This window comes from Anneissia japonica, unplaced genomic scaffold (genome assembly GCF_011630105.1).
Source record: "Anneissia japonica isolate Jap-2015-1 unplaced genomic scaffold, ASM1163010v1 scaffold287736_len1891122_cov214, whole genome shotgun sequence".
NCBI lineage: Eukaryota > Metazoa > Echinodermata > Crinoidea > Comatulida > Comatulidae > Anneissia > Anneissia japonica.
In genome coordinates, this window is record NW_022756106.1 from 641,483 (window position 1) to 666,312 (window position 24,830).

A 24,830-nucleotide genomic window follows, 5' to 3' on the forward strand; every position below is an offset into this window, starting at 1 on the left:
ATATATATATATATATATATATTTTCATTTTCCGATTTTGCTTTTGGGTACAACTTTCATTACCGATTCATAAAAATAATTGTTGCCAGAACCCAGGAATATTCAATACCCAAGCGGGTTTTCTGGGATTGAACCAGGTACCTAAAACAAGGTCACTGATACACTAAGCAAATATCAACATAGATAAAATAATTGATTGATCAAAATATACATACAGTACATTGTTCACTCATAAATATGTTGTTCAGATAGATACAAAAAAATGTCTTTAAGTAGTATAAAACACCAAAATTAGATCAGACATAATATTAGTAAAACTTCTAGATTAGAACATCCTTAATATATATCCTTGTGAACAGAAAATTAATGTATTTATATTCACAAAATCATATGTACTGATTTACAAGAACTTACAAGAGTATTCATCTATTAAGAATACATTAATAGACTTGCTAAGTCTGGTTTCCATAAAATCGCTACACTGTCGCTACAGTGTTTTTGTGCAATCGATGTACTGTGTAACAGTCTCCGGTGCAATTGGGAAGGATCCCCGATTCGACCAACCAATCTGCATCACAGAAAGCTGTCGGCGATTATATAAAAACAAAATGAAATTATATAAGAGCACCTGTCCTGCATACATTCTGGTGTTCTATGTTATTTTCCAATGAGCGTCAATTCCTATCTTTTACTAATTTCTAATATATATTCACATAGTATAAACTGTGTATACTGTCCAATGATTTTTGTCTTCTATCTTCTGAGAATTAAGATTATTATTGTAGATCAAAGAAAAATTAACTCAAAGAGATTTCCAATCTACTTAAATCTGGTATATTTCCCAGAGGTGGTCTCAGTAAATATACCACCAACAGGTACTGTGTTTAAAATAAATCTAAGGGGACTGTCTATAGCCGTGATATTTTTGTATATTTAATCCTAAGGTATGTTATAATCTTGTTATTTGTATTTAATGTCCTCAATGTAAATATTATAATTACTGATAATCTCACATCTGCTTCTTATCATCGTAATGACTTAAAATAAATTCTTTTTATAATATACAATTTATACATACAGTAATCGTAAAAGTCATATTCTTAAAAAAACAAAGTTACACAAAATACAAGTCTGGTGGGGGTAGATTCATTTGATGTAGGTTAAATGAGTAGAGCACCTTCATGACATGCCCAAAGCTCTTGGTTCAATTCAAAAAGAGACAATATCTTCTTTTATTATTGATACATAACTTTAGATACTATATACACTGTGTACAGTGCATAATTTAACTACGATAAATATTATCGCCCCATATCAAAAAAATAACAGCGAAGAGACTAGTTAACATTAAAAGGTTGGACTTTTAAATTTAATATGGATGCTGTACAATGCACAATTTGTTGGCTGCATACTGAATATAATAAATAAAATAAAGTTTTTATTTCATGTGAATTTTAAACATCCAACCTAAACAAAACTGATTTCCTGTAATGATGATAAATAACTCATTTACAAAGTCAATTTAAAGATATACTGTCTTGAGTTAAAAATCACATAAAACATTTCTCATTTCAAAGGAACAAACAAGTTAACGCATTTCCCCCTAAATTTCAATTGACAGATAAAAACTTACTTAGAAAAACAAAGTAACAAATATTGAATTTTATAATTGAAGTCTATTTGCTTTACCCAGACAATTTATCTTTAAAATTGTGGAGGATATATTGCAAATATTTTAAAATAAAATAATGTATGTAATCCAGATGCAACCTCTATACACTAGAATGGTCATTTTCTGAAATCCTAAACAAAATTCCATAAATGTTGAAAACTCAAGTCTACCAGATGCACAGAGACCCTTGGTATCTATTCAACATGGTTGCAATCCAATGAACACTTGGCTTTGTCAGTTCATGAAGAGTTGTGTGTAAAATTGCGGTGATGTCAGGCGTTTGCGGTATTTGCTTACCATCTCCTGAATTTTCTGACGTCTTTTCACATGAGGAGGAAAATGCCTGAAAAATTAATTTCAACATCTTAATATATTTACATAATATATTATTTCGATACAGCTATAATTACATTTAGTCACTGAAAATAGATAAGTAACTGGCAGCTATTGACTAGACAATCTAGTCAATAAGCTTAAATTAACAATACATTCCATAAGTTGTAGTGTTAAGTTAAAATTATATTATCAGCTAGGCTGCATTCATCCTTATTCACCTGTTGAAAAATAAATCATCCCGAAAGTTGGATATAATATCCTCAATAATAGCAGATGCATAACTAATACCACCTCAAATATATTGTGTAGCACATTATGGTGGCAGCCGACAGACTATTATATAGTAGAAATTTAACTGAATTATTTTGATCTGCATTATGGGTGTTGACAGATTATTTGATTCTTTTAATTGAACAATTACATTTTTTAATGGAATCTTTCAGATTTTTCCATATTGTAAAACTTAAGACATTTGGTAAGCAGATTATAATAGTCGATGTTGGCTCATGCAGCAAAAACATCTTCGAATCCTGAACCTCAATTCGTAAGTGCGTTACAGTCTGTAAAATCAGGGTTATAACATGACATAATCAATATCGAACTTATTTCACCAGGGCACTTTTTCACATCCAATGTCCAATCAACTTAATTTTTATAGAATAACAACAAGATGGAGTCCATACTCACATATCGCATTCCAGACGTTTTCTATTGCATATATTAACACAAGTCTGTCGCACAAGAGTCCCGAGTGAACGTCGACTGACTACCATGCCATCTACCAAAGGGTTGGTGTTCGCAGCACTATAAAAACAAGTATTGATTAAAATACATGCTGAAATCACCAATATACATGATTTCACTATGTATATACTCTCCATGTACATTAGTATTATGTTTGATATTACTGTCAAATATTAATTTTTATAATCACTGTTGATATATATTTCAAGTTATTTTTATAAAAATTATTTGAGTTATGAAAAAACATTAAATTTATATTTATGTCCTCTTCATCAGTTTAATAATTATCTGATTCTTCTTTTTTTGTATTGGTAATTTAAGACTTGTTTACTGAAACTTTTTTCAATCTCATGGTTCCGGATTTAAATCCCGTAAAATTAAAATTGGCTAATACTGTAGTTGAGGTTGAAATGACTAACCAGCCATGGAGTTGTATTCGGTAGAGGCCGCTCTTCAGTGGCTGTATAAATATGACGGCCACCTGGTCGTTGCTGCGCGGACTCCTCAATGAACTGCTACTGTTCCCTTGCAGGTATTCTAGGCCAGTGCTAGTCTCAGCCAACAAGTCACCTATGTAATAATAAACCACATCAAACATTGTTGCTTAAATACAAATACTATGTTAGTTAGTGAAACTGTGTACTGTGTGTGAACCAGTAGAATTTGTATACTGTATGTAGAACAGTGAACATGTGTACTGTGTGTGGGTCAGTGGAAATTGTGTACTCTGTGTGTACCAGTAAAATTGTATACTGTGTGGACCAGTGAAAAAATGTATTGTGTACAAACTAGTGAACATGTATACTGTGTGTGTGGTCCAGTGAAAATGTGTACTGTGTGTGTACCAGTAAAATTATATACTCTGTGGGAACAAGTGAAAAAACGTACACTGTGTGTGGACCAGTGGAAAAAATGTACTGTGTGCAAACTAGTGAAAATGTATACTGTGTGTTGGCTACTATACTGTGTGTGTGGGCCAGTGAAAATGTGTACTGTGTGTGTACCAGTAAAATTGTATACTCCGTGGAAACAAGTGAAAAAATGTACAGTGTGTGGACCAGTGGAAAAATGTACTGTGTGCAAACTAGTGAAAATGTATACTGTGTGTTGGCTACGATACTGTGTGTGAAACAGTGAAAATGTGTACTGTGTGTGTACCAGTAAAATTGTATACTCTGTGGGAACAAGCGAAAAAATGTACACTGTGCGTGGACCAGTGAAAAATGTACTGTGAGTGAACTAGTGAAAATGTATACTGTGTATTGGCCAGTTTGTGTACTGTGTGTGGGCCAGTGAATATGTACAATATGTGTAGACCATTGGATATGTATACTGTACTGTGTGTGGACTAGTGCATATGTATATTAGTATTCTGTATGAACCAGTAAAAATTTACACTGTATGCTGACAGGCAAAAAATTACAAAGTGTGCAGACCAGTGAATATACCTGAAAATACACTTGCTTTATGTATAAAGGACGGTAAAAAATGTATGTCTTCAATCTGTAGTACTGATTTCATTTTCCTACATGGACACATTTTTTTTATTGTTCCAATTCAAATTATATTTAAGTTGCTTTAAATCCAGCAGAGATTACTTCCAATAAAGTTAATTTTCAGTGGATTTTTTATCGGCATGAAATCAATGCCCCTGGGCTGACTGAACTATGTATGACTTCATTAAAATAAATTAATAAATAAATGAAAAATCCACTAGTAGTTTGATCCATCAATCAAACATCCATTATTTAGCAATAAAAACATGAATGTCAATTTGATCTACTAGACTTTCCAGATGTGAAATTTATAGGGATGATATAAAAAAAGTCTGTAGTAGTTAAATTTGGTAATTTGTTCACCTTCTAATCTCCCTGTCTTGTGTTGAAATTCTGTAAACCAGGATTTTTATATACTTCATACTGTACTTAGAAATTCACAAAAAAAAGTCCAGGATTTTAAATGTCCCAACTAAAAACAATTACCTGGCTGCTTATTAAATAAGAGTTTACAGAAATTTTTAGGTTGGTGGTGAAAGTTCCAGCATATGGATGATTTCACTTACTTAGGGGAAACATCTCGCCATCTGCCAAGCACTCCAACCAAACAACCAATACCTTCATCTGCGAACCACCGATCATACCTGCCCTTGTTGATAACTTCCTCTTTTTGTCTAGACTAGGGCTTACTTGAGCTGGTCCAGAAGTCTCTGATGGCAAGTCTAGGGTTGATGGTCGCTGGTGAGGGCTCTGGTACAGTGGTAGGCTCTTCGATCCATACGGTGATAGGCTACATTTACTAGATGGCTGCTCAGACACTGGATGGTAATGAAGAATGAAACAAAAATTTCAATTGTGATTATAACTATGATAGCATGGCTCGAAAATCTATATTTTTTTACTTTAAGATCTTTCTTAGCTATAGAGTGGTGCTGCAGCCCGGTGGTAGATGATTGCCTTCCTACCTAGGATCCTTGATCCAAATCCGGCTAACACCACAATGCTTTCTCATGAACAACATTTCCCCTTTCTAAGCCTTCATATTGAAAATTTAAGATAAATTAGGCTCATAAAAAATGGTTAGTCATGAAGTGGGACTAAGACTTTAAACTTACATTCAACAGAATGTCTTCTATCCATCTGTTGGACTCGTTTTGATGGCACTACAAATGCCATTTCAGAGGTGCAGTCAGCATGGTAGAGAACCTGATGTTGACCATTGTAAAGACTGCCTCCATGGTCCATAAACGCATCAAGATCTATGGAAAGAAAAGTTTGGCAGAAATAAGTTTTCTATTTAAGAGCACATAGAAGGAGCTGCCAGAAATAAGCTGATTATGAATATAGAAAGATAGTTCTAAAGAGATATTGAGAAATGGGTAGTGACTGAGCATTTTACTGACAACTTACCAATGTTTGCCCTTGTGACATCAGGATCCATCTTCCAGCTTGTGCTAACATGACCTGACCATCCAGCATGCGTTGCTATGTCAACAGGCCAGCCTAGATTATTGAGGAACTCCAAAAACTGAGGTGACACTGTTGCATTGGATAACTAAAGAAAAAAATAGGTAAGAAATAAGATACGGTACTAATAAGTACTTCAAAAAACAGATCTATGGTTCTTTATTTCTATAGTAAAATATTGAAAAGCCCTAAAAATTCAATAAAAACACTGAAATGCTCATTTAAATGAATAAAATAATTTTACATATCAACTCAAATATTGATTTTACTGTTAAAAATTAAAAAACATGTATAAGGCATTATTAAATCAGAATGTTTTTGGACTTATTTGTGTACCTTCCTATATGAAAAATATATGCAAAATCATCTTACCACATTATTAAGTATTTCTGTTGGTGTCCTCTGTCCAGACTTTACATAGAATATAAAAGCTGTATCAAATGTTCGGCAAGGTATACTGTCCAGTAATTCTAAATCTGTATCAAAGCCAGGCAGTGTGGAGTCTAACATGACTAAAGATGGCGGCACAGAACTATTGGCAGGTTCCTATAATAAAACATGAAAATATCATTCATATTTTTTCTGGTGAATCACTAGATAAAAGGTAATATATATTGTTTGTATTGGGAATAAAATACGTTGCCTTAGACACCTTTTAGGCCTACTTCAGACGGGATGGTAATCATTTGCATTTGCATAATGACACAAGTGCACAAAAAAGGAACTTATGAGATTAAATAAAGGTTATGAGATTATAATAATATGTCAGTAGTAGAATGCAAAGTATATTGCCAATGCCTCAAGGCCCTCTGCTTGCTCACCTCCCTGGGGGAGTTTTCTATAATGTTAGTAATTAGCCTTATTAGCTTTCAAACCCACTAGGTCTCCATTTACACCCCTAGGTAAATAGGCAACATAGATAAAACGCATTGCTCAAGGACCTAAGCAACCCCTGACCTTAGGATTAAGATCAAATTATTGTGCACCTCTTTTTCCAATGGTCTGAACAATTCTTCACCTTTTTGGATTATGTGTGATAAGGTACATGTTGAGATTTAATTCCCTATTAGCAACCTTATAAATCAATATTATAAAATAATATTAATTAAAGAACAATCATAATGATGAATTATAACTTACTTTCAAAGTGCCTAAGGTGAGAAAGCCAAGGTGAGATAAGAGTAGCCTAGCAGGGCTGAACTCCTGCTTAGGCCTGGGGGGTTTGGCTTCAGTCCTAGGGTTCGGGAAACCTACATTGGCTAGCTCAGCCTCAGCAGATGATAGCACAAACGTCTCATATTCAATCTGTTTCTCTAGCAGCATCTTGAGTTTCTCGTGTTCTGCATGTGATGTGTCCGTCTCAATGCTTGCCATTGTTGGGATGCTTCTATCACTGAAATCCAAGAGAAATATGAAATTATTGAGGTAAAATGTGTTAATAATAGGAAAAAACTATCAATTATATATTTCATTAGTGGGAAATGTAACTTCTGCAAAATACATTTATCATCTCTACCTGAATAAATTGAATAAAATTTTTAACATATTTTTAATGAGTAATTAACTAACTTTTAATAAATTTAACAAAGTTTAATGAATTGTTTATACTGTATTCTACCTGACTTTAATATATTTAGAGTTTAAAATTTTATGGAAAACTGTTTTTATGCTTTTATCACCCAACAGAGGATAACAGATAACTATTACTTTTCTACTTACTTAATAAACAATTAATCAACTTACGCATCTGTTAGTTGAATTTTGTCGACCATTTCTGGGAAGTTTCTAGATGGGATCTCATGATGAGTGCCGACATTATCCATGGGTTGAGGGCGTGCTGGATACTTCAATCGTTCTTGTGCTGCTTCCTGAACAAATATTTTGGAAGGCAATTTTCAAAATTGATTATAATTTGAATATTTTGTTCATGTAAGCTATCAATCTATTATGCTCTTCATTCATCAAAAAACAGTGATTAAATATACATATATATGTTAAAAAGGATGAAAGCTATTAAATTCATATGGATTATTTTTAATAAGTAATTTCTTATTTCATTATTTATTACATTTTTTCATCCTCCCACCTTTTCTGACTTAGGCCAGTGGCGTGTCTGCATAACCCATGCATGCCGACCCATCAAACCTCGAAGAAGTATCGTCGCAGTAGGAAGTGGATCTAAGAAAATTTTCAACAGGTGTAGAAAAAATTATAAGGGCTCAACAAAAATGATCACATGAAAATGTGGGACTGCCACTGAACAATTACTCTGTATAATATTTTATTACAAACAAAATAACATTTTATTGCAAAATAACATTATATCAATTACTTAGAATCCTGGTGTTTGATAAAGAATTTCAAAAATCTGTAATGATATTGATAGTTTGCGAGTGAGATGCCTAGCTGGATAAACTAGCTATTGTAAATAATAGAAAAAGTGAGAATACCCTAAAATAATTAATGGAATAGTCAGCCCTGGCATTTAGTATATACTACCCTACAATCAAGTATACATCCTCCCTCCATACATTCTCCTTCACAATTTTGCAAGAACCTATAAACTACTGAAAGTGGTATGCAAGTGAATATGAGAGAGCACTCTCAAATTTATAAATGACAAGTCTGTTCATCCAGGAATGTACTATATCCACAAACTTAAAGGATGATAAAGCCCAAATATTAACATCATACCTTTTTCTTCTATTACAGGCTGTTCTAGAATTGCTAGCAGAGTGTTGTTCTCCAGAACATAATAACGGAACACCACATCACCTGTAGCTAGCTCCTGCTCTTTCACCAATTTCAAGATAGCTTCCTCGTCCAGCAAGGATACAACTGATGAAGGACCAATAGGTGACGGAAAACTTCCCTAGAATTGGCAGAAAATATAAACATTGATGTAAAAATTCAGTAAAGAACACATGACATTGATCAGAGTGTGCTGTCAATATAAGTCTATAAACAGTAATATGACATCATTTTTAATGGCTACAAATAGTAATAATGTCATCAGTTTGTTTCTGTCATTTATATATTATATCTATTAATGTATTATCAGCCTATTAACATATATTTTGTTAAATACTTTACCACATGATTAAGTAGACAGGCTAACACTGCTTCTGCAGCATCTTTAACCCTCATTGATGCTGGCTTCAGCTCCTTTTCGTGCTTATAGACCGGAGGTACACACCCCTTGGGGCGAGACTTGCTCCCTGATATGCCCAGTTCTATCACCTCCAAAACACAGTGTAAGCATTCCTGTAACAAAGGCAAACTTAATAAATTTGTTTTTTTGTAAAATTTAAATTGTCTGGCTGACATAAGAGTCATGGGAGTGATCAGTGTGAATATCAAATTTGAAAGTGTGGATTAAGTAGTACCTTATCTTTTAAAAGATATTCATGATTTACAATCCAGACAGTTAAACACTGGAACGCCGCAACAATGATGGAGTGAAGGTCTCGTGAATGATATTGCGAAGGACGACTGCAGAGATGGACGATATGTTCACATATCCAACGAACAGCACGTTTACATTCCAGTTGATCTAACAAGAAAAGAATGTTAAATACAGCAGGAAACAATAAGATGAATATACTAGCTACAACTGGTTACAACCAGATATAACAAGATATAACCAGTTAAAACTTTATCTTCTTCAGTATGTAACACCAAAATGAAACTGGCATGTTTTTTCCTGTTGAGTGTGAATTGGAGAAAAAATTAACATCTCAACGACCCATAGGTTATGATAGAAATAACAAAGATAAATTATATTAAAAAATAATATTTCTTATTAAAAAAAAGTATTACCAACCTTGTACAATGCTGACGTTTATCTTAGCTAGGCCAGAGAGCAGCTCAAGGGCTGCTAGAGCTACGTTGTACTCTGAAGACCAAGCAGACATCAGGCGCTGGCAAACAAGGTGGGTGCAACGAACAAATATACTCCAGGCAGTGTCTGTCATGAAAACAGGTTGAAAACAAATGTTTATTAATAATGCATATCATTAACGATAATGTGAACATTTAAAACCGGTTGATTGTATGTGAACATTTGGGTCTATCTCTAGGTCTGTGGTTGGGTACTTGTCTGTATATGTGCCTGGGTGTATTTTTGTATGCGTTTATATAACAATTTTTCAACAATGTTGTATGATAAAGTTAACATCAGGATTTCAATAATTACTCTTTTTCATTTATGTATTAAGGTTAATCAAAATAAATATAAATTAATGATTGGTTTCATTAGTTTTATCATGCAGTCAAAATATAATCATGCTGTTAATTATTTCCTTGAGTGAGAACATAAAATAAAATATGAATAGAATTATATTAAATATTATATATCAAATGAAATTCTGGATTAAAATGAAACAAATATATTTCCTTAAAAAAAAAAAATAATAAATAAATAAATACAGTTTCTCATATTTTAACTGTACATCATCATCATCATCAATCATTATCTTAATATTATAAATCATTTTTAAAAATATAATATTTGCACATTAATTTTGGAAACTTGCACAAGTTTTTTTTACAAAAAAAAATAGTCTTGTTATGTTAAAGAGATAATATATAATAAAATAGAATAAATATAATTACATTTCATTAGAAAACAAATATTTTTAAGTCAAACAATATTTGAAATCTAAAAAACATACATAAAATTATATATGATTGAACATTATTTTGTTAAATATTGAGATATTTCTTTTGTTTGTTGCTATTTCCAAAATTAAAATAAATATTTAATTAAAATTAACTTTTTAACTGACAGTATATTTCCTTCTCCAATAAATGAATTATGTGTGAAATACAAATAACAATACAAATGTTTTTTCATGAATATAATTAGTATGGAGCAATTACCCTTCTTTAAATATGATTATTAAAATGAAATTCTGAATTTACTTTGAATGGTTAAGTATGCTTTGATTAAATTGTCTCAGACAGTCACACCAGCAGAAATAACATGGATGATACATGATTGGTATGAGATAATCTCATATAAAGGAAAAACAGGAAATCAGAGTAATGATGGGAAGGGTTTCAGTTGATAATGTGATGCATTGTGGGAGTATGAATTTAAAATAATGAACAGGATATCATAGTAATAATGGGAAAGAATTTTGTGCATTATTTGTGAGAATAATTTGGAATCACATGTCATCACTGTTGCTTTGCTTATAGTGTTGACCGATTCTGAGACACTGTATAAGAAGAAAAGCTAGGCCTGTGATTTGAGGGCTATGCGGATACTCGGCAGCAGTTAGTGAGGCTCTCTGAAGGCTGAGCAAATCAAAGTTCCTGTTTAGCATGATGGGTGGGGCCATGCTGCATGCCGAAATCACAAGAATCGGTACCAAGGTGGGGGCCAACAGGGCTCCTACCACTTGTCAATGGTGTTAAGTCCACGATAGGCTCGCTGCTGCTACGTTGATGGGTCATCACTTTACCTGGGAACACAAAATATATGAAGAAAAAAACCATATGTATATAATGATAAAACACCATGTTACGAAACTTGCTGATGAAAAACAGAAATTGTGATTTTATTGTTTAAAACAAAATGTTAGGATTAAAGAAAAAAGCTTAAAAAATGCATGTGTTATTTAGTTACGGATAAACAAAGGAATGTTATGCAAATTGTAAATCTACCAGTCAACACAAAAAAAAAAAAAAAAAAAGCTATTTGCCCTTGTCTGCTTTCTAATATTTTTTTTTTTTGCAGCCACAATTTTGATATTTGTTTTTCAGTATTGCAATACTGTACTGCTTAGCCTAAGTAGCAAATTAATAACAGTAATGTTTATACCTCTGCCTTGGCCTGTTTAGACCATCACTGTTATTAAATCTGAAAATCTTAAGACCTAAAAGGGTCTACTTATATTGTCACTTGGCCTCAATTACAAACTTCCAACTTACCACAGAACATTGATATATTTCTTATTGTAAGTTTAACATTGTCAAAACATATATTTTAACAATTTTTATATAATTTTTATAATTTCAATATATATTTAATTAGATTGTAATTAAAATCAAAAGACCGAAGACTCTCTTAAAATAAACTTTTTAATGAATTAAAATGATACATTATTTTTTTTTTTTTCTGTCTTATTGCCTCAACTTGTAATATTAACATTTGCCTATGTTGTTTATGAATTTGACGAATATCGTTAGCATGTTAACACACAAAACATTTCAATTGAATTCCAATTCATATTATATTATCAATTCAATATGTTAATCATGAACACATTTAACTGCAAAAGCAAGCACATGACAATTTTGATCAAATTCATTGGTTGAAATATTATTGTTCGGCAACCAACCAGCCAATCAAATTGCATGTTACATGTTAGTATGACCACAAGCTTACTTGATGAGCTTTCTGATTGGTGGTTTTCCATAACTTCTTCAAGTATTGTGCTACCAAGCTCCCTGAGTGATGAAGAAAAACATAAAAAAAATCATCCAAAGATTAAAATTTTGTAGAAAAGTAGGGTTGTTAGAATAGCGCACAGCCTCCTAATCCTGGTGTGTGGGTTGAAATCCTTGCAAAAGTTTTCTGTACAAAAGTCATCCAGCAACTATAACCAAATTAATGGGGTTTGGGTAGTGGATAGCCATTCATTTGGGGCTCTATTACCAACTTATAAGGCTTGAAAAGTGGATAGCTAAACATTTGCGAATTTTTTAATCTTTAAGTGAGCAGAAAGCTATCTTTGGGAGCCTTCATGTTCTACAGTCAACTGTTTGGGAAGTAGAAAGTTGAAAATCGGGTCCATTGCTCCACAACAAGTCTGAAAGTTAGGGGTATAAAAGCTTTCTATAGGGGCCTCTGGTGTTCAATAACCAAGTCATTGGGTGCAGAGAGTATATTTCAGTATATAAAGATTATAAGTAAAACACATAAAGGGTATTACTCTATCAAGTATTTTTTTACCTGTGTGATTCTTCTTTTCTTTTTAGCTCTTCTTTCTGTTCAATGTCTTCACAAAGTGAGGCATCTAGGATACACAAATGGATAGCCCCTGCAATGGTAATGGAAGTAAATTATATGAATAATTCATCAAGAAATATAAATATGTATGAGATAAAGAATAACTGTTTATAATATATTAAGCAACTGTTTCAGGTGTGTTCACATAAGCATTGATGTTTGTGTTTGGAGTGGGGGTGGTGATTGTGTGTAGGTATGTGTGTGTGTGTTTGACGTACCAAGAAGCATCTGTGTGTTGTCCGGATCTAGTTCACATTGCAGAGCTCCAATCATTAGGTTCACGATACGTAGCTTGAGCGAACGGAACGTCACAACTCTCTCATTTTCCCCGAACACGCCAGATGTCATCATTGGTTTGCCCGTCATCAAATCTGGAAATTGTACAAAAGTACAAACACAGTTGTTAAAAAATGTTGTCAAGAATACAGGAAAGCTATACAAAAAAAAATGAAAAAAGCGAATGACACTTAAAATGCCATGTTCAGAGACGCTCGTTGAGAATTTAGTTCATTATTTAAATAGTAAAATAATAAAATAAATGATAATAACCATAGCATCAATAATAGCAAGGTTTTAATACAGTACAAATAAGAAAGAACTTTTATAATGCACATATAATAGGCTCTCTGTACTACAATCTAGGAAATCAGACAGATATGCAAATGAACCAGTTTTACAGTGGTCCCATGATTTAATATAACTAACAATTTATTATTATTTTATTTGTTAAGCAAACACACAGTAAATTAACAATTTTCACCACCCTTGAGACAACTTACCAATCACTGATAGTGTGTTGAAGTGATGTGGAATACACAGCATGGACAGAAGATGGTGGATGGAAGCTTGACGAAGTTGTTGCTGAGACACACCCGACCTACAAACATAAAAAATAAGTAACATAAAAAATTGTAATATGTGAATTAAGGAGAATAATGTCTGATATTTGAAATATAATATCAGATAACAATATTCTTCTGATGATTAAAATATATTATTAATAATCAAATGCAGTAGCCGGAAGATCTATTTTACGCAAATATTCACTGGGTTGAGGGGCATGATTCAAATCATAGCCAGAAGTGATCTGAAGACTGTACTATGTCCCAAAACAAAGTTGAAAGACACAGTACTGCCTCCAGATCACCAAGGGCTATAATTTGAACCACGCCCCAATCAAAATCCCAGTAAATATTTATTTACTATACCACTACATAGGTTGTCGGCATATTGGCCAGATAAGAGGGCATGGTTGGAACTATTGCCCGGCTTTTAACCAATCAAATGTCTGGAATCTAGGTAGTTGGTATATAAAAGTCAATATACACTTATGGTAAGCAAGCATGAATATCTGAATACAACAAAAATACCATAATATATTTATGTTGTATTTCATATCAATAATGTGTTATGCTGACTCACTTGAACTTCAATTCCTTTTCTGATAGCACCATCTCAAGAGCGGAGATGAAGTGAGGAAGAACAACAGATACGCCCTTCAGGTCAATACGAAAGAGATCTTGCGAATTGAAGAGAATGCTCGACAAGACTAGACCACTCACTGTCTGCGTTAAGAAAAAGTAATTAGCAATGGTTTACATTACATTATGGTATCACAGTTTTGTCTTAATTTTGGATATAATTACTTTTCTAAAATATTCTTTCATGTACAGGTTAGCATAGTCGTTAAAATTCATGAAACGTTCAATGATTTTAGGCGATTCATTTGAAGATCTTTGAGCAACACTCTTAGAAGGATTTTAGACAACCACGTCTAATACCACCCAAATTTGAACGTGGCATCAAATACCTGAGGCACTTACTTCATCTATCTTCAGTCCTTGAGTCAAAGCCAAATAGAATCGTGAAAGGTACACAGGGAGTATATTTTCCCCTTGATTGTGATTGCAAAATATTCGACACAAGGCCCCGCAAGCCTCGGCTCTTCCTGCTTCGTAATTATTTGGCGATTCCGATATATCATGTCGTCTGTATGGCGCCAGAATTGCAGTTATGTCGTTCGGGGATACTTCTGATATTTTGCGCATCTCAGAAGCCTGAGCGATGCGACGTCCATTCATACGGTGGGAATCCATAATTGCGATGGAATGTCGCTCTTTTGGAAAACGGCCTAGCAAATGGGGGGCAATACAAGAATTAGTATGAATATACAGTAAAATAATTAAATCCATTTCAATAATGATATACTTGGATAATTAAAGATTAGAACCGAGGACCTCTTACACACTATGCCTACCAACTGATCATCAATCCAATATTCAAAAAATGCTTTCTTTGAAATCTTAGTAATATGTGTTTCTGAACACTTTTTTTAACATTAACTATCAATGGTGCCAAAACAAACTGTACAAAAGTTTAACTATAGTTTCTAATATAATATATGTTACTGTACATAATATATAAATTTAATTTATATATAAGTATTTATATACTACATGAATCTACATTACAATATTTGTATTTAATAAATACATTACATAACCATATGTACAAATAGCATAATATCAAATAAATTAATCTAATTTCTATATTTTGATTGTTTATATAAAAAATACGAATGTTTACTAGCAATGTACCATATTTCTATCATCTTTACTCATGATATAAAACATTTGACAGTACATAACTACAAAACAAGGAGCAGCAAAAAACAAAATACATAAAGCAAAACATTAGAAAGCAGAACAAGAATATTAAAAGTCATGCAATTATTTGGGTGAACAAAATGATTAGTGGTATTGATCAACCAATGTATTGATAAGAAGTATTGGAAGATTAATTGATTGATTACTGTCAATCATGATTAAGTAGAGCTGTATTTCCTTCATTATAAGCCCACCTCTTTGAAAAAAACAGTTTTGGTTAAGATTATACACAAGGACCAATATCTGCAAACATTAGTAAGCCTGTAAGCCTGACAAGGCTACATAATTCTGATTGATTTATCATATTGATCACCAAAGTTCTGAAAATCTCAATAACATTTATAAACTGACAAATTATATCTAAGATAATTTGTTAATAAAAGCTTTCAAGTTTTGAATACACCACTCAGCAGAATTTAGTGTAATATATATCCCACCTATTTGAATTGGGCTGTAGACAAGAAATCAATCCTGTTATTAACTTTCAGAAAATACGTCGTAAAATACTGTCTGGAAAATTACAAAATTTAAGTCATTTTATTTGATTTGACTATCAGATCAATACATTGGTTTTTTTTATCAAGTTTTTAATCAATAATTAGTAAATGAATTAAGTAGCAAACATGTATCAACTATTAAATACTAGTAACAATGGAACACAGAACACGAAATGTGTGTTATCTGATTTTCAACCCTTGTTTGTCTTTATACAATACTTGTATTTTCATTTATATTTAGGAAATTAAATTCAATATATAAGTACACAAATCACTTTCATTGTTTTAAAATCAATATTTTGAGATAATGTGAAAAAATATATAAAACAACGACCAGTATATTTTGATGCTATTTTCACAAGTTCTTCCTGCATACAATATGCCAAATGATTTTATGCTTATTGCAATAAATTCACAGATAAAATCATTATTTCAAGGATATTTAATAAACAATATCATGAGATTTTACATATCCTTTTTGAAAGTGATTTTAAAAACTAATGTATTTTAATAAATCTAAATGGCTTTTTCAATGTTGTAATTCAGCATATGGTGCAATGATTTTATATTTGAATAAGTATTTCCTGCTTAAATAGTTCCTTATTGGTAAACCACCATAGTTCCTGCTTATTCTGCACTTTTATTTTCATAACCAGCATAACATACACTGTATGATTTGTTTGAAAATATGAAATTGCTTATTAGGAAAGGATAATTAGTAAACAGATAATGTTGATAAGTGCCTTAAGTTAACGAAATTAAAGGCCTTTTCCACTTGACATGGTAACAGATTGATAAAAAATACCGTGCAGAACTTTAAGACTCGAAATGTCCGAAGTACATCTACCAAATTATATGATTAGGTTGATTGGTCAGAAATATGTCATGGAAACACTTCAAATTAAATCAAAATCTACTGCTCACAGTTTGAGGGTGCCCCTTTACATATGAAAGTTAAGATGCATTTTAAATTTACCAGAATCTGTTACCATATCCAATAGAAATATGCATTAAGCAACAAATATCCATGCTTATATCAAGGGCACAAACTGTCATTAGCACATCTAAATGATGCTAAGCATTCAAAAATAGGCAATAACAAAATAGAGATTTTAGGATGTTTACATTTTTGTAATCCATAACTCACTGTAATATCAACATTATGTTGTGGTTAAATCTTTTATCTAAATTTAAATTTTAACTGTAGAAAAGAATATAAACCCAACAGTTGTGACATTAGTCTGCGACTACTATTTTGTTATCAACTAACAAACAATTGAAGAGAGTGCAGTGAAGAAAATATACAGTGCATGAACAAAAATGAAATATTTCCCCATTAAGATGAGAGCTTTTTTTTCTATACTCAATGCATCCAAACTAAAATGTTTAAATTGAAAATAAATTGCAACTTAATAAAGCTGGTGAAACCATGGATTGGAATTGACTGCGAAAAATTTGAAACTCACCCTCAAATGCTTAGATAAATATGAAAGCAAAAGAGGAACATTATGATTAAATAAAAACAAACAATAGATTTGTTTGATGTGTACCTCGTGATATGAATTATGTTATATTTACCAATAAAAAGAATATGATTAAGTTGATAAAATTAAATAATGATTATTAAAATTTCATTAATGGAATTAACGTAATACTGGTAAAAAAAATCAAAAATCAAAATGGTAATATGGAACCAAATGAAAGATAAAAAAATGGATGATTAATGCAAGGATAAATTAAATTATTTAAATTTTAAATGTATATTTTATTGAACAAGAAAATTGATGCAAAATAAAATATATAATCATTTTTTTGCTTATTTTTCAGTCTTCAAAATTAAGGGACAATATTTCAATAGTAAAAGTAAGTAAACAAATAGATCAATCAATATAAATTGATATACTGATTAATTTTAGAATATTGATTGATATTAATCAATAATCAATAATTAACCAATAAAGATTAATGTCAATCAATTTTTCTTTAATTCAATCAATATCAAAATTATTATCAAATGAAAATTATCAGTATCAATAAATTATAATTGATGATAATATTGATATTATCGATTTATTGATTAATAATATCGATAAAATAATGTTAATCAATCAATATCAATTGATCAGTATCAGGTACTACTATTGTTATTATTGCAAACAAAGAACACATAAAAGAAAACAGATAAGATTTATAAACAGAAAAAATAACATAAACAGAGGGGGTAATGCAATTACGTGCACTGGCCCATGCAACTTGTAATCTACAAAATTATCAATAAAATAATAAACTTTTTCCTTTTGTTTTTTATCGTATCTTCCCCATGTCATAAGAATTCTGTAACAGGAAAAATATTTTAAGAAAAACTTGTTAAACATTTCAATTTTTTAGTCTAAATTTCTTGATGACTGGTTCTCCAACACAAAGAAAACAAAAAAAATCATTTTATATGGACCGATTATGCCAAAAGGCCAAATTGTTTTGGTATTTTTAACATATTTGTCATTTGATTTTATCAAAATTCTATTTTTTTAAATCCCACAAAAACCACATAGTGCAGAGGGAGTAAGGAAAATCGATTAAATCGCACCTACATACATTACAGTTTAATAAGAGACGATAAAAATAAAATACATATCAAACTAATAATTAACTTGGTAAAACGGGAATATGTTTTAAGCACAAATTTAGGTTATTATTTGAACATGTATTTGTAGAGGGGTAGGAAAAATAATAAAAGAGGATAATATTAATTGACTTGGTACGAAACATTATTACATTATTATGTTGAAGCATTAAAATTACAATGTTTATTCAGATTTGTGTAAGAATCAGCATAGTTATATTAGATTTTAGGATAACATCAAATTATTGAAATATTTGGAGAAAGAATATAAACTTGCACTATTCATATTTATGTAATTTAAATATTAATTAACCTAATTGATACAAATTAATTAGTTTCAATGTTAAAACATTAAGACACCTCAAACCATGTAGTTTAGTTTGTTAAACGGTTGACAATTATTTTTAAGCTAGCTTAAATTTGATGAAAATTACCATCACAAAATACCACACATTTAGTAAATATGTATTACCTTTGTTATTTATTAGTAATTACATCTATATCAATCATTAAAGAATTCAATATATATCAGGGACGTAGCCAGGATTTTGAAAGGGGGGGGGGAGCCGTTATGTGAATTACGTATGACCCCGGCGGGGTCAAGGGGCGAATCCCCCTGTGAAGTAGCGCACTCTGAACGTTCTTAGGACTGTTTGAGAGGATAAAGTGAAAATTGCAATAGTCGCATTATAAATAAGCGAAAAAATAATTATATAATAAATCAACAGTGGCAGATCCAGGAATTCGAAAGAGAGGTGAACCAGGGAGGGACTTTTACAGACCGAGGAACTACCCACCTCAGCCCCACCATGGTTGGGGGTGAGGTAAGAAAATTTATGATTAGGGCATCTCTAGATGGCCGGAAATTACACTCTCGCACTTCAATTTGAATATATTTCCTTATTTTTCCTTAAAAAAATGAAGACGAGGGGGTGGTGCCGCCTTGAATCCACCTCTGCTCAAAACATTCTTTAACCAGAATAGTCATAATCATGAAAAATGGACATGAAAAACCAGATCACATCCTAAAAACAAACAGCAGTCACTAAGACATACATCAGGAGCCGATTCGATGGAGTTTAATGTCATACCCAGGGAAGGGCACAGATCTGTTTTGAAAGGTGGAGGGGGGGGGGACATTTTGTAAGTCGACACCCACCCCAGCCCCACAATGGTTCGAGCTGAGGTGAGAAAATTTGAGGAAATAGTACCTCTAGATGTCCAGAAATGACACTTATAGTAAAATTCATCATCATCACATCACCATTAGTCAAAATGAAGCGCCAAAAGAAATTCTCATGATCTTTTATCAGGGATTTTTGACAACTATAGAGATCCTATTAATGTGTGTGTATATACACCATAGAAAACAAAGCTTAAAAACATTGTCTTTGAGTATGTACTTTACATAGGCCTACTTCAAAAACGTGATTTCACAACCACCTCAGCCCCACCATGGCTGGGGCTGAAGTGAGAAAATTTGAGGAAATAGTACCTCTCGAGATGGCCGGAAATGACACTTTTATATAATAAAATTCATCATCATCACATTTACCATTATAGTCAAAATGAAATGGCAACAAATTTCTCATGATCTTTTATCAGGAATCTACTTAATATCCAGGACAACTTAGGCCTGATTATAGCTTACTAAGCTTTAACTATATATACTATATTATGATCAACAAATCACAACTTTTTTCGCATTTAGCACAATTTTCTCGTGGCCGACATAGTAAACGGCCTACACGACGACCGAAACCGCGAAGCTTTCAGAAGTCTTATCGACTCTTTATTAGTAGTAGTATTATTAAACAAACATTTAAAAAAAATATTTAATTATCTTTGCAGGACAACCTACTCGTCTCATGGAGCTTGGTCAGGTCCTCCAGGAATGGTCGACGAAGAGAGATCCTCATCACAAGCTAATCTACGACAACAAAAATTAGAGAAGCAGGTACATTATATAATTGTTACATTGGTATTCATAATTTTATGCTCATTATAGTCAGTAGATGCATACTATATTGGTGCTAAAGTTATTTATGAGGGAGGGGACTTAACAAATAACATGTGGTTTTAAAAGATAAGTAAAAAAAAACAACATTTGCAACATATTCTGTAATAAGCCAAGCATTAAAATTCAGTTCATTTTATAATTAATTATTGGAAGACATAGTCTTATAATTAAAATATAATGAAAATGCAGTACCAGCTAAAAAAAATGTAGAAAATCTTTTTAGCCCCGGAATTACTTCACCAGGGTTTAGCCCTGCCCAGGAAATAATTTGTATTGGCTCAAGAATAAGCTTTAAAATTTTAACACTGTGTACAAAGGGGGGGGGGGGAGCCGCGGCTTCCACAGCTCCCCCCCTGGATACGTCCCTGATATATATTTTAATTATTATAGCAATTAAATTAATTAATGACATGGTGATCATTGATTTGATTATTAAAATGTATAATTCATGATGATACATACCATGGGGTGATTGAGACGATGACACAGCGAAATGGACGCGACGAGGTTTGCTACCCCCAACGCTACCTTCACCACTACTAACTGTGTGTAACTTACATCCAGAGACAGCGCCCTCAAACAACCACGCACCAAACAGGTGTAGAATGCTGTTGCACTGCGATCTTTTTTCCATCTGCAGCAACTGTATCATGTTGAGTCCCTCCGGGGTTGGTGTCAGCAACGGGGAAGGGGTAACTGACTTGCTAGGCTTTTCACGGTACACCGACGTGGAGTAGTTCATTTTGGAGTGTTTTACGCTCTGAGGTGGGGTTTTGTTGTTTGGATTAGTCTCTACAGCAAGGTTTTTCTCCGGTTCACCTAGAGGGAAAATTTTAATAATAAAATAGTTTTTATGATTATGATGATAATGATGATGGTCTTAACATGATGATGGTGAGGATGATAGTTATGTAATACTCAATAACGATGATGATGATGATGATGATAAAGCTGAGGATGATGATGCAGATGAGGATGATGATGACAATGATGATGATGATTATGATGATGAGAGTGATATGATGATAAAGCTGAGGATGATGATAAAGCTGAGGAAGATGATGACAATGATGGGGATGATGATGTAGATGAGGATTATGACAATGATGATGATGATAGTGATGATGTAATTCGTTGTATAATGTTGCCTATTTTATATTGTATTTTATCAACTTTTTATGTAAAGCGCATTGAAGAGAAATCTGAAAGTATGCTATATAAATATATATTATTATTAATTATTAATAATGAAGAGAATGATGGTGATGATGATGATGGTGGTGGTGGTGGTGGAGATGAAGATAAATATGATTATGGTGATGATAATGATTGTGATGATTTGGCTAATGATGATGGTATTGGTGATTATAATGATGGTAATATAGTACAATGACGTTGACAATACCTACAATTAGGCACTTGAAAGCTAAAATGACATATATAACAATTGTTACCAATGAATGCATTTGAAAGACTGGCAATCCCTTTCATTGCAAGTAGGAAGTTCTTAGGCAGTGCACTGAGGCATGGATGTTGATGGGGTTCTATCACCGCATCGCCACTGAAAGCTGCATTGTGAAACATCGGAGTCTTGCTCACAACCTTTGGTTTGCAAAGGTCAACAGGGTTCGAAAGGATGTGCAGAAATCTAAACCATGTTTGCGCAATGCAGGCGTCATCCATTTCTGTGGAAATTATCTGAGCATCTTCTTCAGCTGTGAAAATTTTAAAAAACCATTATTCGTTAATTGTAGTGGAATGACCACTGGTGATAATACTTCTTTCACCACTCTGCACAGTGCCACCAAAACATGACTTCATTGTCATATATTTTCAACAGTATAAACAACAAGATGATGATAAGAAAGATGGAATGCTTACAAATCCTAATCTCTGGAAAGTGAGGCCCATAGAGTATCTTCAACAGGTGAGATGTCAGAACACGATTCACCCTGTTCCACTGTTCAATTAGGGCAGTGTGGTGGCGCCATGCTACGCAGTATTCACGGAAAGTTCGCCACAGAGATGGTGACGGGAAACACCTTGTGCAGGCCAAAAGCCAAAGTTCAAAGAGTACACTTAGCAGACGGTCACACAGCTGCTCAGATAGGCTTCCTATAGGAGTTGAAACATCAAGGAAATAGATGTTTTTAATAATGCATTTTGTGTTTGTTATTTTATAATCAGGAACACAAACAACAGCAAAAGCTGAAAAAAACTGAGGCAGTGAACAAATTTTAAACAAATAATTAACAGAAAATATGAGCTGCAATAATTTAAAGCTCTGTCCACACTATTATAATTTTCTGCCCATATATAGTCATGATGTGCCTATATATGGTAATGATGTGATGTCATCATGCCCATATATAAGCATGTCACATGTTTTTGTCAAATAAAATTTAATAGTCTGGACAGGACATCTTTTACAACTTGAGATTATTAATGTTCTACAGAATTCAACAGAGTGGGTATTAGGCTTACTCCAGTCCTAGGAAACTGAAAGTTTGCAGCAAACTTGGGACCATTGTTTTTGGCTGATAATTTATGTGATCATTCATGTATGACAGCACGTACCTGCTTCACTCGGCGGGGAAAGGATAGTGTCATTGACAGCTAGTAAGAATTGTAGCAAGACTTCCCATGTTTGGCGTGTGAATTTACCGCTCTGTTTCGCAATTGTCTGAACCGTCCGTAATACTCGATGACACAACACAATCTGCTTGTTAGAATCACCTGAAAAATAACCAACATTCAAACCTTAAAAGACACATATTGTAGTTAGCTCTGACCATACAATTTCAATGGCATAGTATCCTATGTTTTTTCATGTATTATTATACGTATATATTTACAGGGTGCCTTTTCTTATTTTATTTTTTTTTATGATGTGAAGCACATAGTAGCAATTTCATGCATTATGCACTATACAAGTGTAACATTATTATTATTATTATTATTACTATTTATATTATTATTATTATTATTATTATTATTATTATTATTATAATCATTATTATTATTATTAATTAGTCAGTGTAAATATTATAATTTTTGTGTTATCAAATAATTTTGTGTTATTTGTATGACAATAATAAAATTTAATAATAACCAATATAACATAAAATCATGAATCTCATAATTAGTAACAATAATTATAATATACATCCATTAGGAGTGTTACTGATTCAAAATTACCCCTTTCTCTAGGTTTAAAAAGATTGACAAAGTGCTGAAATATTTTCTGCACATAAGGGTTTGGGTCGTTGACAATCGAGGGCGGGACCGTTGGTTTTGGGACAGTGAGTGCGGTGAGCCATTCAACGTATATGTTGACACAATCACGTATTGCTTCATGTTCGATCAAAGGCAGGCTAAGGCCGAAGCAGATCACCTGTTAAGAAAAGAAAGAACTGACAATAAAAAGGTCATAGGTCATAGGTTTGTATTAAAGTATATTGCTTATCTAAATGAAGTTTGCACATCCCTTGCACCCCCACCCATTGAAAATGTCTGAAACAAAACAAAAAAAATCCCACTAAAGTAGTTAAAATCACATATCTGAACTGTAGCCACCACCACCACCCCCTTCCCCATGTAATCATTGATCCCCTCCTTAACTCCACCCCCATCTCCATCATTCCTCTTCCCTCATTTCAAGACTTTCTAGGTAGATAAGCCACTCACTGTAGGCTAGCATTAAATCCAGGCTCTGGAGGAAATAAAATTTTATATGTTGTACAACTGATTTTTATAAAGACAAAAAAAAGCATATTTAATAATGAACACTAGGCCTGCCCTAGGGAGCTGTTTTTAATGTCGAGATACAAATTTTTAAATATTTAAAAACTGTGAATAAGTAAAAAATATACTGTTCTTGCAATATCAAATGTGCAATTTATACGAAGAATCAAAAACCAACATACCTCCATTGTCCATTCAATTTGCTTCTCATTCTCAAGATTGCTAGGCAGGGGTTCATGTTTCGCAGAAGCATTGATGGACAGTCGGCCAGCCAGCTGGCGTACGACGGACACTGCTACATCTCTGCCAACTCCCGAAGAGTAGCTATGTAAAACACTCTTATAATTTGATTCATTTTCAATGGTGGCCTGCAATGAAGCCCATTCGGAATACATAATCTATTGAAGAACAGCAAAGTTCCTCCGGTACTGACTCAGTTTAAAGCAGAGAGTTCGTTTTAGGAACTAAACATAACCCTACCATCTAGGCTAGGCCTTGCCTTTCCCCAGTCAACAATGCTGATTCTCCCGTCTCAAATGATTTGTTT

The 24,830-nt window shown here is 32.7% G+C and overlaps 1 protein-coding gene across 6 annotated transcripts; it reads right to left on the minus strand.

The window, feature by feature from the left end:
• Positions 1-6: 6 nt before the first annotated feature.
• LOC117123896 (ral GTPase-activating protein subunit beta-like) lies at positions 7-24,807 on the minus strand. Of its 6 annotated transcripts, none has more exons than XM_033269960.1 (28): positions 24,466-24,807; positions 23,738-23,933; positions 23,117-23,275; positions 22,421-22,654; positions 21,994-22,254; positions 21,098-21,358; positions 17,363-17,371; positions 14,557-14,864; positions 14,156-14,298; positions 13,513-13,610; positions 12,952-13,104; positions 12,677-12,764; positions 12,110-12,171; positions 11,091-11,183; positions 9,539-9,682; positions 9,102-9,268; positions 8,809-8,979; positions 8,410-8,587; positions 7,802-7,893; positions 7,459-7,583; positions 6,856-7,108; positions 6,088-6,261; positions 5,659-5,803; positions 5,364-5,507; positions 4,815-5,066; positions 3,172-3,322; positions 2,696-2,812; positions 7-2,015 (listed from the first exon to the last, which is right to left on the minus strand). In XM_033269960.1, the coding sequence occupies exons 1-28, from the start codon at positions 24,676-24,678 to the stop codon at positions 1,907-1,909; spliced, it is 4,500 nt and encodes a 1,499-aa protein (XP_033125851.1). In that variant the 5' UTR covers positions 24,679-24,807; the 3' UTR covers positions 7-1,906. The 6 variants fall into 6 exon arrangements, with proteins under 6 accessions (XP_033125851.1, XP_033125849.1, XP_033125846.1 ...); XM_033269958.1 differs by having other exon boundaries at positions 11,118-11,183; positions 21,002-21,358; XM_033269955.1 differs by having other exon boundaries at positions 21,002-21,358.
• Between the last annotated feature and the right edge of the window lie 23 nt (positions 24,808-24,830).